This window comes from Macrobrachium nipponense, chromosome 3 (genome assembly GCF_015104395.2).
Source record: "Macrobrachium nipponense isolate FS-2020 chromosome 3, ASM1510439v2, whole genome shotgun sequence".
NCBI lineage: Eukaryota > Metazoa > Arthropoda > Malacostraca > Decapoda > Palaemonidae > Macrobrachium > Macrobrachium nipponense.
In genome coordinates, this window is record NC_087202.1 from 94,827,809 (window position 1) to 94,845,210 (window position 17,402).

At 40.5% G+C, this 17,402-nt stretch overlaps 1 protein-coding gene across 1 annotated transcript; it reads left to right on the top strand.

Moving 5' to 3' along the window:
• Window positions 1–7,764: 7,764 nt before the first annotated feature.
• On the top strand, window positions 7,765–9,502 carry LOC135222451 (bifunctional endo-1,4-beta-xylanase XylA-like). Its single transcript, XM_064260537.1, has 2 exons — window positions 7,765–8,343; window positions 8,417–9,502. The coding sequence occupies exons 1-2, from the start codon at window positions 7,765–7,767 to the stop codon at window positions 9,500–9,502; spliced, it is 1,665 nt and encodes a 554-aa protein (XP_064116607.1).
• The last annotated feature ends 7,900 nt before the right edge of the window (window positions 9,503–17,402 follow it).

Below are 17,402 nucleotides of genomic sequence, written 5' to 3' on the forward strand. Positions count from 1 at the left end.
AAAAAAAAAATGAAAGACAGGAGAAAAGAAACGTGACATAGAAGCCATTCTGCATTTTTGCACCTCTTTCCTCTCGGCTCGCTTCTTCCTTTTACCGGTTGGATGGATTAGGTCTAATTATTCTCTGTGTTTTGACTGTGAAATTCTTTTTTAAGAGTCAGCAGTTTTTTCGCTTGATAATATAATTTCCCTCTTGTCTTATTCTGGGCCTCGTTAATATATATCAATTTGCTTTTTTTTTTTTACGGTCTTAACTTTTCATCAGATATCTGTCGTCTTTCCTTGATTATCATTATCATGAATGATAACAACGCTAAATTGGCGGTGATTCTTATTACTTTAGTCATTAATAGAGCTGATAACATTAACAGTGATAGTTCTGTTATTTGTTCTTGCAAACATTCATTGAATAAAAGACCTTTTAATGGAACTTGGATACAAGAGAGCACATAAGAAGTGACAGGTAGTATTCCAAACTACAAAAAAACCAGTAACGTAACAAATAGCCACTAAGTAAGAAAGTGCCAATAAAAGGCATAACATTAAAAAGACGAGACTATAGAATCCCATAACAGCTGGTGCTAGAGATAACGGCATACATACTCTCATCAATTATGCAAAACATAGTACTAGGAAAGTGTTGGGCGTCCTCGAGTACCCCACAAGGTATGGCTGTGTCACTCAAAGGGCTTTTCTCTATCGTGAATTTTTGGCATTTTTTTTTTTTTATTATTCTTAGATACCTTTTGTTTTTCTTCAAGTTTTCTTCAAGCTAAGTGAAAGGAAAAGAGAGGCGTTTTCCTTTTTGATTTAAATCGTTAGTTTGTTATTCAAGTTTTTAGTTTTGTATCAAAGAAAACTTTTGAGATGGCTATTTGACTGTCCGTCCGCACTACTGAAGCTAAAGGGCTGCAAATTGATATGTTGATCATCCACTCTCCAACCATCAAATATACCAAATTGCAGTCTCTGGCCTCAATAGTTTTTATTTTACTAAAGTTAGCCATGATCATGCGTCTGGCACCAGTATGATTCCAACAACACAGGCAGTGGCTCAACGTTTTATGTGCCGAGTTTCATACAGCATTATACGCTGTACAGAAAATCCGATTGCGCCGAGGTTACATGTTTCGTGTAGCCTATAGTTGTAATGTCAAGTCTCTTCAGAATTGCTTAAATTAAAGGCGAATTGCATTTATGCGGTAGTTGTCTGCAGGGAATTGCATGCACATGGGAATAGTGCGTATCTCGTAATCGACCATCATTAGGCCTAATGCTTCGCTTCTAAGTAGCTTCAGTCACTATCTGGTTGATATATATCTAACGGCAATCAAAATGAATAGTGAATGAAGAAAATATTTCGAGATATATTAAGTGTCAAAGAAATCATTTGTTGCAATTCAGGAATTTAATAACACTGAAGAAGGTACGAAGGCTGATGAGTGAAGCGTGAAACAAGAGGGTCGGTGCAACAGAGGCCTGGATTCCAGAGACCTTACTCGGGCTATACATTTTTTCTTCTTTTTTTTATTAAATCTCGGATCTGCAGGGATTAAAGGAAGCAATATCACTTGAAATGCAATGTCGTTTTCACTAGATTGATTTCCGACCAACTGTAATGTGGTAAGGTATGGAAGGGAGTAGATCTCCTGTTGTGGATCGCAGGACTTGGTCTCATGATCTTTTTGTTGTACAGTAGATGAATATATATATATATATATATATATATATATATATATATATATATATATATATATATATATATATATATATATATATATATCAAATATTGGTGATTTCTAAGTATATATATTTAATTATTTAAATTAATTTCTTAGTTTTTTATTTTCAAAATTCAGGTTGTTTGGTGGTTCCATCATTTTGGGTGACGTGGCCAGTTTTGAAAAACACTTTTTATCCCCCGTAAATGTAATTACTATTAATACTGGAATTTTTACACTAACTCAAAGTCCATTTGCCCTTTGGTCCAAAATTCCACAATTACTGACATTCAAAAATTGTAATTATTCTGAACCACAATCTTTCTCTCGTATCCTTTATATTCCGTAGTAAAAAGGGAAGCGGATAGCAAGAGAGTGAATACTGAGCTAAGTGAAAGGAAAAGCAGTATCAACGCTTTCTTCAATTCTCCGTTATCCTTATTGTAGTAGATGCCGAGAGCTTGTGACTGGAGTTTGTGAAGTACTGCGGGCCTAGGATAGCAATGGCCTTCTCTGCAAAGTTGCACCAATACGTAGCCTGTTGTGTAATCGGTTGCCGTTTGGGTTGGCGTCCGTCTCCTCCTACTCCTGCTCCTCCCCCTCCCCCCCCTTTTCCCCCCTCCCCCTCCCCCTCCCCCTCCCCTAATTCCCCCTCCCCTCCCCCTAATTTTCCATACCCTTCACACATTACCGAAATAGATGTGGCGCCCGCTCTGTATAGTTTCGAGTTTCCTCCACCACGACTTTAGCTTCCTTTTCAGGGCTCTCACTTCTAAGGGAATTTCCTTATTTTAAGGAAATTCGGCAGTTTCTGCACGGTTTAAGGAAATGCAATTTTTGAGGAAATTGAGCATTTTTTTTATTAGGAATGCTTAAAATCTAAAGAATATTGTTATGACTTAAATTGTTTTTGTAAAATCACAAGCATTTATTAAAATGCTAGCTGATAAACGTCTAGAAAATAATTTCAACAAATGCATTCTTAGAATTTTTAAGCAAAGTGTTATCATTATCTAGGTATTTCCAAGGTAGGGCCTATATTGCTTCACGCTAACTTGCCATATGCAGGTGCCAGATTATTTACGTAACAATAAATAACATTTCCTTTCAAAGGTGCTATACTTGAAATAAACTACATTAGAATTGAGTAGACTTATTCAACGTATTAAAGATAATTATTTTGCAAAGTTAGGAAAATATATACCGATGGGTCCACGATTTCTAATTTTATTCTCAACTCTAGCTTTGTGACACCATACCGAAGATTTTGAAGTTGGCTTTGCTGCCGCTCGGGTCTTTACTCAACGTATCGTACTGCACTGGGGTGTTGTCATTTCGTCTCCTACAGCCGATAAATAATACATCAAGGCGTTAACATTCTTTGAAAACGATGTTTAATTAAACTCATTTTGTCCTTTGATCAATAAAATAATTTGCATGACACATTTAGTGGGCCTAAATTGGACTTCTGATTTTCCCACATGATTAGCCTAGGTCTATACTCTCTCGGATACGTAATATTAATGAATACTTAAATCGACTATATATATATATAATATATATATATATATATATATATATATATATATATATATATATATATATATATATATATATTAATCTGCTTTATTTGACTATTCCCGTTATTCTTGTTTTATTAGCCCATGTTTCCCTGCCCTTTCTTCTTATCCTTTTCTTTCATTAATTGCCTTAAACATAATTAACTCTGACCTAGCTATTCAAAGTCAAAAAGCAATCATAAAAAAATCAAACTAATATAATTCAGTCTTATTTTTATCGATGTCCTTGCCTTCCTTGGATCCCAGTCGGAGACAGTATGTTCGTTCGTTCGTTCGGCCTCCTCTCTGTGTGTGTCCAGAAGAGCGCCTTCACCATGGAATTCTTGAGCATTAGAACTTGAAGATCTCTGGAGATGATGTTATCCTCGACGGAGCCATAGCTCCGTCGAATCCTGCCCCAGAGATCTTCTCCGCTCAAATTGCTACAGGTGAAGAGTGAGAAAAGGACTATTCTACTTACGAGAACAAAGGAGAAAGGCTTCTGCAATCCTCAGGAATCCCAAAAGGAAATTGCCGTTCAAGACACGAAGGAAGGAAGACGAAGGACGAACGAACGAACGAACACACTGTCTCCGTCTGTCTTCAAGGAAGGAAGGAAGACTTCGAAATCCACAAGAGAAGAATCGAAGCTTCCGTCAGCTTCTCATCAGCATCAAGCGTCTTTGACTCAGCCTCTCAACAACAGGGTCTGTCGTCAAGGGCTAAGAGAAAGTGGATGAAGATTGCATGAAGGTCTGCAAAGGACTTCACAAGGAGACGAGGACCAAAAGGAGGACTGGATACTGGAAGAGGATTGGATACTGGAATTACTACAGAGGAAGAGTGAGAATAGGACTACTTACGAGAACAGAGGAGAAAGGCTTCCCAAATCCTCAAGAATCCCAAAATGAACTCGCCCTTCAAGACACACGGGGAGGAGGACGAAGGACGAACGAACACACAGTCTCCGTCTGCCTCAAAGGAAGGAGAAAGACTTCGAAAGAATCTGAAGCCACTCTTGCAGCGCTGTGGCTCCGTCGAATACAGCCACAGAGATCTTCACTGCTCAAATTGCTAAAGAATCCCAATTGCCTCCGTCTGTCTCCAAGGAAGGAAGAAGACTTCGAAATCCACAAGAGAAGAATCGAAGCTTCCGTCAGCTTCTCAAACCAACCATCAGCACCAAGCGTCTTTGATTCAGCCTCTGCAAAGGACGGCACAAGGAGACGAGGACCAAAAGGAAGACTGGACACAGGAAGAAGACTGGACACAGGAAGAAGACTCGACACAGAAAGAAGAGTGGACCTGGATACAGGAAGAAGACGGAACCCTGGACAAAACAGGAAAGGAAAGAACTGGACCTGGATACAGGAAAGAAGACTGACCTGGATACAGGAAAAGAAGACTGGACTGGATACAGGAAAGAGGGAAACTGGACCCACAGAAAAGAATACCCTGACACAGAAACCAGAAGGAATCTGGACCTGGATACAGGAATAAGGGCCTGGACAAAGAAAGAGGACTGGAACCGGAACAGGACGAAGACTGGACCTGGACACAGGAAAGAAGACTGCGGAACACAGAAGAAGACTGGACCTGGACACAGGGAAGGAAGGAATGACACAGGACGAAGACTTGGAACCTCGGACACAGGAAAAAGACTGGACCTGGACACAGGTTAAGGAAGACTGGACCTTGGACCCCGGTGAATGTAAGACTGGACCTGGAAACACAGAAAGAAGACTGGACCGACACAGGAAAGAAGACTTGGACCTGGACACAGGAAAGAAGGGTGGACCACAGAAAGAAGACTGGACCTGGACACAGGAAGAAGACTGGACCTGGATACAGGAAGAAGACTGGACCTGGACACATGGAAAGAAGACTGGACTGGACACTGGAAAGGAAGATGGACCTGGACCACTGGAAGAAGACTGGAACCTGGACACAGGAAAGAAGACTTGGCCGGACCTGGATACAGGAAGAAGACTGGGACCTGGACACAGGAAAGAAGACTGGACCTGGACACTGGAAGGAAGAACTGGACCTGGATACCAGGAAGAAGACGGAACCTGGATACAGGAGGAAGGACTGGAAACCTGGAATTACAGGAGAAAGGACTGGACCACAGAAAGAAGACTGGACCTGGATACAGGAAGAAGGGACGGACCCTGGACCACAGGAATTAAGACGGGACACAGGGAAAGAATACTGGACCTGGACACAGAAATAAAGAATGGACCTGGACACAGGAAGAAGACTGGACACAGAAAGAAGGACTGGACCTGGATACAGGAAGCAAGACTGGACCTGGAAACAGGAAGAAGACTGGACCCGAGGACCACGGAAAGAGACTGGACACAGGACGAAGACTGGACCTGGACACAGGAAGAAGACTGGACACAGGAAGAAGACTGGCCTGGACACAAGAAGAAGACTGGACTAGACACAGGAAGAAGACTGGATACAGGAAGAAGATGGACCTGACACAGGAAGAAGACTGGACCTGGACACAGGAAGAAGACTGGACATGGAAACAGAAGAAGACTGGACCTGGACACAGAAAGAAAGAAGACTGGACTGGACACAGGAAGAAGGACTGGACACAGAAAGAGGACTGGATGGACACAGAAATAAGGGACTGGGACCTGGACACAGGAAAGAAGACTGGACCTGGACCACCGGAAGAAGACTGGACCTGGACACAGGAAGAAGGACTGGACCTGGACACAGGAAGAAGACTGGACACAGGAGGAAGACTGGACCTAGGAATGGAAGCAGTGAAGAAGACTGGACCTGGACTCAGGAATAAACTGACACAGAAGGAAGACGGACCTGGACCACAAAATAAGGACTGACCTGACACGGGAGATACTGAACACATAAAGGAAGACTGGTACCTGGATACAGGAAGAAACTGGAGGCTGGAACACATGGAAAGACGACTGACCTGGACACAGGAAAAGAACTGGACCTGGACCATAGGAAGACGTCTGGACACAGGAAGAAGAACTGACCTTACACAGGAAGAAGACCTGGACCTGGACACAGGAAGAAGTCTGGAACACAGGGAAGAAGACTGGACCTGGACATCAGGAAAGAAGAACTGGGTGACCTGGAATACCGGAAGAAGACTGGACACAGGAAAGAAAGACTGGACCTGGCACAGAAAAGAAAGACTTGGACCTGGAACACCGGAAAAACTGGACCTTGGACCCAAGGAAAGAAGACTGGAACCTGGGCACAGAAGAAGACTGGGACACATAAAGGAAGAACTGGACCTCTGGGCACCAGAAATAAGGGACTGGACCTGGACACAGGAAAGAAGACTGGACCTGGACACAGGATAAAGAACTGGACCTGGACCACAGGAAGAAGACTGGACCCACAGAAAGAAGACTGGAAACCTGGACACAGGAAGAAGACTTACACAGGAAGAAGACTGGCCCTGGACACAGAAAGAAGACTGGACACGGGAAGAAGACCTGGACCTGGAAACACAGAAGAAGACTGGACCTGGACACAGGAAGCAGACCTGGACCGACGAGACTGACCTGACCACGAAAGAAGACTGGACCTGGAATACAGGAAGAAGACTGGACCTGGATACAGGAAGAAGACTGGACAAAGAAAGAGGACTGGACCTGGACACAGGAAGAATACTGGACTGGACACAGGAAAGAAGCCTGGACCCAGAAGAAGACGGACCCTTGGACACAGAAAGAAGACTGGACTGGATACAGGAAGAAGACTGGACCTGGACACAGGAAGCTCCTGGAACCTGGCACAAAGCTTAGGGGGGAAAAGACAGGAAAGAAGACTGGACCTGGACACAGAAAGAAGACTGGACCCTGACACCGGAGGAAGAAGACTGGACACAGAAGAAACGGACCTGGATACAGGAAGAAGACTGGACCTGGCACGGGAAGAAGACTGGACCTTGACACAGGAAGAGACCTGGACCACAGGAAGAAGACTGGAACCACCCAGGAAGAAGACTGGACACAAGGAAAGAAACTGGACCTGGACACAAGGAACGGACGGACCAAGACACCAGGAAAGAAGACTGGATACAGGAAGAAAGACCTGGACACAGGAAGAAGACTGGACCTGGACACAGGAAAAAGAAGACCTGGACCACCCAGGAAGAAAGACTGACCTGGACACAGGAAAGAAGACTGGACGCTGACACGTGAAGAGACTGACACTGGACACAGGAAGAAGACTGGCACAAGGAAAGAAGACTGGGACCTGGACACATAAAGAAGACTGGGACACAGGAAGAAGGGACTGGACCTGGAACACAGAAAGAAGACTGGACCTGGGACCAGAGGAAGAAGACTTCGGGCGGACCACAGGAAAGAAGACTGACCTGGAACAGAAGAAAAGAAGACTGGACCTGGATACAGGAAGAAGACTGGACCTGGATACAGGAGAAGACTGGAAACATAAAGAAGGGAACTGGACTGGGCACCAGGAAGAAGATGGACAGGACACAGGAAGAAGACTGGACACAGGCAAGAAGACTGGACCTGGACACAGGAAGAAGACTGGACCTGGAATACAGGAAGAAGGACTGGACCTGGATACAGGAAGAAGACTGGACCTGGACACAGGAAAGAAGATGGACCTGGACCAGAAGAAGACGGGACACAGGAAGAAGACTGGACCTGGGACACAGGTTAGGAAGACTGGACCTGGGAACACAGGAAGAAGATGGACTGGAACCAACAGAAAGAAGGACTGGACCTGGACATAGGAAGAAAGACTTGGACCTGGAACACAGGAAGAAGACTGGAGCCACAGGAAGAAGACTAGGACCTGGAACAGGAAAGAAGACTGGACTGGAACACAGGAAAGAAAGGACTGGACCTGGACACAAAATAAGGTACTGGCCTGGACACAGAAAGGAAGACTGGAACCTGGACACAGGAAGAAGAGCTGACACAGGAAGAAGATGGACCGGACACAGGAAAAAGACTGACACTGCGAAGAAGACTGGACCTGGAACACAGGAAATAGGACTGACCTGGACACAGTTAGAAGACTGGACCTGGGACACAGTTAGAAGACTGACCTGGACACAGTTTTAGAGACGGACCTGGACACAGTTAGAATGACTGGACCTGGACACAGGAAGAAGAATTGACCTCGGGACACAGAAGAAGACTGGACCTGGACACAGGAAGACAGACTGGACCGGACACAGGAAGAAAGACTGGACCACAGGAAGAAGACTGGACCGGACACAGGAAGGGAGACGGACACAGGAAGAAGACTGGACTGGGACCACAGGAAGAAGACTGGACCTGGACACAGGAAGAAGGACTGGGACACAGGAAGAAGGACTGGACCTGTGACACAGGAAGAAGACTGGGACACAGGAAAGAAGAATGGACACAGGAAAAAAGGACTGGACACAGGAAAGGAAGACTGGGACCTGATACAGGAAGACAGACTGGACCTGGATACAGGCAGAAGGGAGACTGGACACAGGCAGAAAGGAAAGGACTGGACCTGGACACAGGCAGAAGAAGACGGGACCTGGACCAACAGGCAAGAAGAAGGCGGACCTGGACACCGGCAGAAGAAGAAAAACGGGACCTGGACACAGGCAGAAGGAAGACTGGACCTGGACACAGGCAGAAGAAGAATGGACTGGACCAGGCAAAGAAGAACTGGGACCGGGCACAGGCAGAAGAAGACGGGACCTGGGACACAGGCAGAAGGAAAGGGACCTGGACACAGGCAGAAGAAGACTGGACCTGGACACAGGCAGAAAAAGACTGGACCTGGACACAGGCAGAAGAAGACTGGACCTGGACACAGGCAGAAGAAGACTGGACCTGGACACAGGCAGAAGAAGACTGGACCTGGACACAGGAAGAAGACTGGACCTGGACACAGGCAGAAGACTGGACCCTGGACACAGGCCAGAAGACTGGACCTGGACCACAGGAAGGAAGGACTGGATTACAGGAAGAAGACTGGACACAGGAAGAAGACTGGACCTGGACTCAGGAAGAAGAGGAAGAAGCCTGGACACAGGAAGAAGACTGGACACAGAAAGAAGACTGGACCTGGACACAGGAAGAAGACTGGACCTGGACACAGGCAGAAGACTGGACCTGGACACAGGCAGAAGACTGGACCTGGACACAGGCAGAAGACTGGAACTGGACACAGGCAGAAGACTGGAACTGGACACAGGCAGAAGACTGAAACTGGACATAGGAAGAAGACTGGACCTGGACACAGGAAGAAGACTGGACCTGGACACATGTGTTCACTTTTTAGTAGAGTTAATTGATCAGATACGATTGAGATTCAATACATCCTTGTGTCAACCTTTACAATTTCTTAAGCCTGAAAATGCATTAAAACTTTGCCCTCCTTCACTCTCAAATGTGATGGATACATATCCATATTTGGTAAGTGATTGCAATCGAAGTATGGTTGACTTGGAATGGAGAAAATTAGGTATGATAGGGGATCATAGTGATATTGACAATGTTGCTGATTTCTGGAAATTACAGCTATCCAAAACAGATAAGTGATGGCACCAACTTATCCAAATTTGGCCAAATTGGTTGGATCATTGTTGTCATTACCTCATTCAAACGCCGCTGTCGAACGAATATTCAGTCAGCTGCAACTAATAAAAACTGATTTAAGAAATTCATTGACGAGTGCTTCTTTAGTGAGCCTGTTGCATACAAAATATGGTTTAAAGAAAGCAGGTGTTTCAGCGCACGATTTGCAGTTAAGTGCAGATTTATTATCAACTCTTAAAAGTATCAAGTCCAATCTCACAAGTGAAGAAAGCAACCAAAAAATAGGAGAAGCATTAAAAAATCCATAAACGTAAGTAAATCTTATGCAAAATCATTAAAGTAGTTATTCCATAAAATTACTTTTGGCCTTTATTGGTTTTGTGAAGGAAATTCAGGGACCACTTGGTATATATATATATATATATATATATATATATATATATATATATATATATATATATATATATATATATGTAATAAATACATTTTAATATTACAGTATCTGTAAATAAAAACCCATGACCTGAGGTCATGGCATTAGGAGGGTCCTACGTGACCAATGCAGATCTAGATTACGCTATGCGCTGTCTGCAGTAGCCTGGTTTAAATCTGTACATTGTCATCATTTTGCATTAATGATAACTTTGCACAACAACTTCCATGGGAAGCGGTTGACCTGTTAAACCTACACCGGAAAAACTTGTAACTTCCGAGCCGGCGGACTACGTATGTTTTTATATGAATCGCTGAGATAGCTAATGTTCCGCTATCGACGTGATGCTTTAGAATGGCAGTTCCGTCCCAGCATTCAAACATATCGGTCTCCCGACCGAACTGCATCTCTTGGTATGGAGTTACAGAATAAAGTTGTTATATCTTTTCAACTTATCTGTTTGAATCCTCTCCTTTAGTTTAAGAAGAACCACTCTACTAAGATATCACATAGGAGATGAAAGGAACCAGAAATACTTACGAATGACAGTCGTAAGGAGAAACAAAAAAGTCTTTCGCAAAAGCGAAGAGACTTAGACTGGTGGCAGCTTCAGACGAAGAATAAGATTAACAAGACCCATTGCAGCCCAACAGTACGGAATTAGATGTGTATAATCAAATCAAAAAACACATGTCTAAATGTACCGACCTAGATCCTTCGCTCATTCAAGTTTTTGCAAAAAATGAGAACAAGCCACAAGTAAACGTGGTACATAATAATAATCAAGTTGCAGGGATGGCTTGTTATAACTGTAAACGACCAGGTCACATGATTTCAGACTGTCGGACGCATTTTTGTTCAATACATAATAGTTCCACTCATTCATATAATCGTTGCTACTCGAGGAATCAACAGCAGAATCCTACAAACACGCAACCAGTTGCCAGTGCAAATAAAAAGAAGGGTCCTCAGTACTATAAAAAGAAACAAGCAAACGGTAATGCTGCACAACAGCAGAAACAAACAAATCGTGCTTCAGGTACCTCTGTTCCTGGGCCGTCTATTTTTTTCTCTTCTATTCCTGTTTCTAAATCTTGACAGACGGAATTGATTCACTTTTTCCGTACTGATATTTCTTATCAACATGGGACAACCTTAGTCATTTCTCTCCTAAGTTATAATATTTTTGCTTGCATGTCTAGGTTACATCAATAATTATTTTATTGTAGATGCTCAAATTATTCACTAACCGAGATATTATTTGTAGATATTCATAATTGAAATGAATCATCCATCGCCTCGAGCAAATTTAATATCTTCGTGAAATATATGTATAGCTGTACGCCTCTGCAGTTTCATGGCTGATGTCGGGTGTAACGCTATTTATCAGAGCTTAGATTTAACCAATAATCAGTGCAGTTACAAATACTTTCACCAGTTAAATACTGATAAACAGTGATTTATACAGCTTGTTTTGTTCGTAATGAGATTCCTGGAGAACTTTGCAGTGAGTAAGGTTTTCATTTAGCTACGACGGTGATCATTTTCACTATTCTCTCTCTCTCTCTCTCTCTCTCTCTCTCTCTCTCTCTCTCACCCAGACTAAAATTCATACCTGTCAGCAAACAATCAGACATCGAATTCACTATTCAGGAAAAGGTAGGCCCAGAGCTCTTTTGTAACGGAACCCTCCCCGAGATATCACCTTTTCGCCCGTCCTTGGAAATCGAACGCTGTTTCCTCTGTAATGAGTCAAGAGTGGTACTATTGTAACGTAACATGAGAATAACTGAGAGAGAGAGAGAGAGAGAGTATAATAATAATAATATATAATATTAATTCTTTATTTCCAATATTTACATTGGGTATTCATAAAATATAAAGCTACAATTAGTAAAATCGTCTTACAAATAGTTAAAATATTTGTTATTTTAGGCATAGAAAAGTTGTTTTAGGAATCAACAAATCGACTAAAACTTTGTAATTAAAATAATTCATCAGTAATAAAAGAATATCATAAAATTAAAAAGCATTTACTTAAAGTATAGTGAGTAAGAATTACTCTTCCCGAATATTAAAATACATTGTCATAGACCACATAAGTGTTTTTTTTTTTTTTTTTTTGTTTTTTTTTTTTTTTTTTTTTTTAAAAACAAGTCACGTACAAATAGTATTAAAATAACACAGAGTAATCAAATAAGCATACTAGATTATAAGGAAATCTTAATTTGTAAATAAAAGCCATCTTATCCATAAGTATTATCTAAAACTAATTCCAACATTTATAAAAGTACAGTAGTGCCTTCAAAAGCACTTTTAATATGACAATTAAGCATAACGTTCTTACATTAATCGGAACCATTTAAAATTAGTTTCTTTAAGTGTACATTAAAAGCAGCGAGAGAGGATTTTTGTTTAATTGTGCCAGGTACTTTATTGTATAATGCTGGGCCTCGAATACTAAACTGGCGGGAGCCTGTCTCTGTTTTCGCCCTTTCTACATAAAGATTTTCCTGCTGTCAAGTAGAAACCCCATTAACTGCGTGTACTGCTGGAAAATCATATAACCATTCAGGAGTTATTTTACGTGTTGTTTTGAATACCAAATTACAGACATCTATGGTATATTTGTCTTTTATCTTTAACCATTCTAATTTTTTGAGGTAAGGGGATATGTGGTCATGTTTTTTTACATTACCAACAGCCACTCGGGCGGCAAAGTTTTGAAGTTTTTGAACCCTTTTCATTTGTGTAGAGCCAGTTACTCCCCAAATTCTTACACAGTAGTTGATTATACTCATAGCCAGCGACTGAACAACTATTTGACGCGTAGAAGAATCAAATGAGTCTTTTACTCTATTTAAATGAATTAAAGTACCCATCACTTTCTTATAAATTTCATCTATATGCGTTTCAATCGTCATATATCTGTCAAAATAAACCCCTAGATTTTTTACAGCTTTCATGGGTTTAATCATATTTCCATTAAAATCTATTTGCACATTGTCTCCAATTTCTGATATATATTGTCGGGAACCTATTAAAATGAATTGTGTTTTTTTCTCATTAAGAAGCAAATCATTAGTTAAGAAGTAGTATTTGGCCTTCTTTAGTATGTATTCTGCCCTATGAATTAGTTCGTCTATTTCATTTACATTTCCTTCAACTAAGATCTGGGTGTCGTCGGCATATTGGATGACGAAACAGCCGGGTAGTGATTTTACCAGATCATTGACATAAATTACAAAGAGTATTGGGCCAAGAATAGAGCCCTGGGGTACACCAAACTCTACAGTTTTTTGGGAAGACACAGTTTCCCATTCTAACTGACTGGGATCTGTTATGTAGGTAATTCATAAACCAGAGTGGATCTATACTCAGTGATGTACATTTATCAAATAATATATTATGATTCACGCTGTCGAAGGCTTTTGAGAGGTCAAGTAAGAGGAGTAGTGAAGACTTTCTTATTATCCATGTTATTATAAATCTTATCTGATATTTTAATAGAGCCGTTTTAGTTGATAATTTTGGTCTGAAGCCGTGTTGACTTTGTGAGATTAGACCATTTGTCTCTAGAAAATCAGTTAATTGAATAGCAATTATTTTTTCCGGAACTTTTGACAAAGATATAGGATAATTAGAGACGTCTTCATATCACCACTCTTAAAAACAGGAATTACGTGGGGATTTTTCTATAACTCCGGGTACTGTTTAGTGGCTATGGATGTGTTAATTATAACTGTACGGTAAAATGCAATAATATATAACCCATCCCTAATGAAACGCAAACTAATCCCGTCAGATCCAAAGGCATTTGTGTTTTTAAGATTTTTTATAATTAAGATGACAGTATTACAATCAACAGGAGTAGGCTTAAAACTATCTAATTCTCTAACTGGAATATTACGTATTGTTTCAGTAGAGATATTACATTTCCTAATTTCCTCTTGGGTTTTTTCGAAAGTTTTTTCCCGACCTCAGCGAAAAAATCATTGAATTTTTCAGCTTTAGAGTGTACATCAGTTACTGCTGGCAATAGCATAGAGCTCCTATCTGTTTGCTGTCCATTAAATAGCATATTTTTTGTTATTTTCCAAGTAGCAGAAACATTGCCATTAGCTTTCTGATATTCGCTTTTGTAATACTGCTTACGGCTTCCCGCTAACTTTGAATTTACTCTCTTCTTCAGGTCTTTATGTTTTTCTCTCAGAGAGATGTTAAAAGTTTGATTTTTTTAACTTACTTTTCAGTCTCTCTCTTTCTTTCATGTCTCGCTTTATTTCATCTGTTATCCAGGGCGCCCCTATCATAGGGGGACGAACGATTTCTTTCGTTACAACCGGAGCACAAATGTTTAGACACGATGTAAAGACGTCGTTTAAAGTTCCAACTTGGTTGTTTACATTGTCAGTATTTAAAATACCATTTAATATATTTACGTTATTCGTGAGGAGATCACAAAGAAAGTCTGGAGAATAGTTTTGCAAACATCTAAAAGTTTTTAAAATAGGTTTCTTTTTTGGCTTACGAATATTCAGATGAGTTAAGATTGTCTCGTGATGTGCCACCAAGCTTGGTATAATATCAATCTTTGTTATCATATGTCTAGCATTTGTTATTACGAGATCAATTAAAGACGCTGATGTAGGAGTAATTCTAGTAGGTTTGTTTACTATCTGATCGAAATTTAGTTTTTTAATTAGTTTAGACATTTTATTCTCGGTCTTTAGCAGATCATCATTAAAATCCCCATAAATAAATATATGCTTATTTCGTAACATAATTTCTTTAAAAATATCGGAGATATAATCAAAAGAGGTTGCCGGTGCTTTGGGATGGCGATATAGCTACGCATCCTACAATAACAGAAGGAAACTTGCGATATTGAATCGAGATCCACCTGTCTTCTACACCCTCACATTTTTTCGATCGTTAAATTCATTTCGGTGACTTTCAAATAGTTTCTGACAAATATACATACCCCTCCACCCCGACCTTGATCCTGACGGTAGACATCATACAGGGGAATATTTATAAATGCGTCACTTATATTAGTTTCGCTAACACATAGAATATCAGTGTTTTGTTCGTTTAACATAAGTTCTATTTCAAGTTTATGACTCAACAAGGATTGGGCATTAATATGGACTACCGTTAACATATCACTGAATCTAGGAGAAGTCCTCCGGTCGGCACCATCGTCCTGGCCAAGATCCTAGTAGTTGGGGTTTTGTTCACATAATCTACTTTTGTGACCAAATTCATAACATACGTTACATCTTAGTTTATGATCAAATCTGCAGTTCGATTGTTGGTGATTGAATTCAACGCAGTTATAGCAGCCATATTTATTACCTCTAGTATTAAGATGATTACTATAGTTGCCAATTTTGTTATTTCTATAAGTATAGCCTGAGCCATTACTATTATTATTATATCTAGAACACGTTTGAGAATTGGCATATCCCACTCGAGAGAGGTTCTCGTTCCTAAAGTACTTGTTTTTATTTTGTTGGGGCCTCGTTATATTTCTTCCCCTTTTCACTCGATTTGCCAAACATTCTGTACTTACATCTTCCATAGTATTAGGTCTGAGAATATATTTGATTTGACAGCTTTCCAGTTGGAACAAAGTTATCTAAGCATACAGAGGAAATAGCATCTAACAATCTAATGGCACCTACTCTATCAAGTAAATCATAGCATTTATCATTTTGGGCATCGTAACAGTTAATATCTAGGTCGCCAGTTCCTAGCTTGAAGAATTTTTGTGTTTTAATCAACGTAACTCCATTTTTATTACACCATTCTTCCATTTTGGTATTATATTCGGTTATTCTTTCAGGTAAATTATTTGTTTTCATTGATGGTACAAGCTCACAGCCCTTTACTTCTATTTCTTGATTTTTCTCTTAGAGTTCAGCAATAACGGTGCCCAGATTGTCGATAATTCCCTCCACTGTAATATCCTCGACGAGTAGATCTTGAGTTCCACAATAAATAACGCATTCGTTAGGTGAATGTTCCAGCTTTTCCATTACCCAAGATTTTAGTAGGTCCATATTTGCTTCTGGTAGGGTTCTTACCATGACACTATCTTGAAGGTCGCTAGACTTAACTTCCTTTAGACAAGCATCTCCAATAAGAAGTACATTTTTCCCACTCAATGGAGGAGTGATGGCTTCAGAGGGACGTGATCCGTACTTATTTTGAAGGCTTTTTTGTAGGTGTCTGATTTTTTCTTCAGCAAGGAATAATTTAGTTTGTAGTTCTCCTATTATTCTCTCCTTATCGGCTAAAGAGTTATTTATAACATAGAAATTGTCTTCTGTCTCTCTAACAAAAGTTTCAAACCTTTGATATAACTGTGCCGGGTTTGATATCTGTAATTCACGGTCTCTTTCTTGGCTGGGAGCATGCGATGGATGATTCTCTCCAATATTTTTATAATGCTCCATTAGTTTATCAATTAAGGCATCTTTATTCGTCCAAATGCCTCTTAGTCCTAGTTGACTGCAATGCTTTTGTAGTTCGCTTTTTGTGTATCTGGCAAGTGTTTGCCTTAAAGGACTGTTCAGTGACGTTAAAAGAGGATTGCCCCTCTCTCTGCTTCCTCTCCTCATTTCTTCTCCTACTTCATTATTAATGTCTGGATACATATTTCAATTTCTTTATTTAATTATTTATTTTTTTTGTAAGATGAACACTATAATAACTACAGTATTTTAAGATATCAAGAAACGATATTCGGTATTCGAGAGAAACATCACCATTTTAGAATCTTGACGTCATAAGGTGTTTACTGCGCATGCGCGGCAAAGGAAAAATTTGTGCAGGGGTCTCTTACTCAGATTTAACAGTTTTGAATTGCTATATTAACTATGTTCACATTAGGTCTAAGTAAACACTATACCACTATCATTGTCACTGCACATTCAAATTCAAGAATTAAGCACCATTCTATGCCAGCCACCATTATAACCACGAAAAATATCCATTTAAAGAGGAGCTCTTCAAACCGTGACATTGCTTAGTTAATGATTAATCCTTTATAGAGAGAGAGAGAGAGAGAGAGAGAGAGAGAGAGAGAGAGAGAGAGAGAGAAGAAACCAACGTCATTCTATCTATTCTG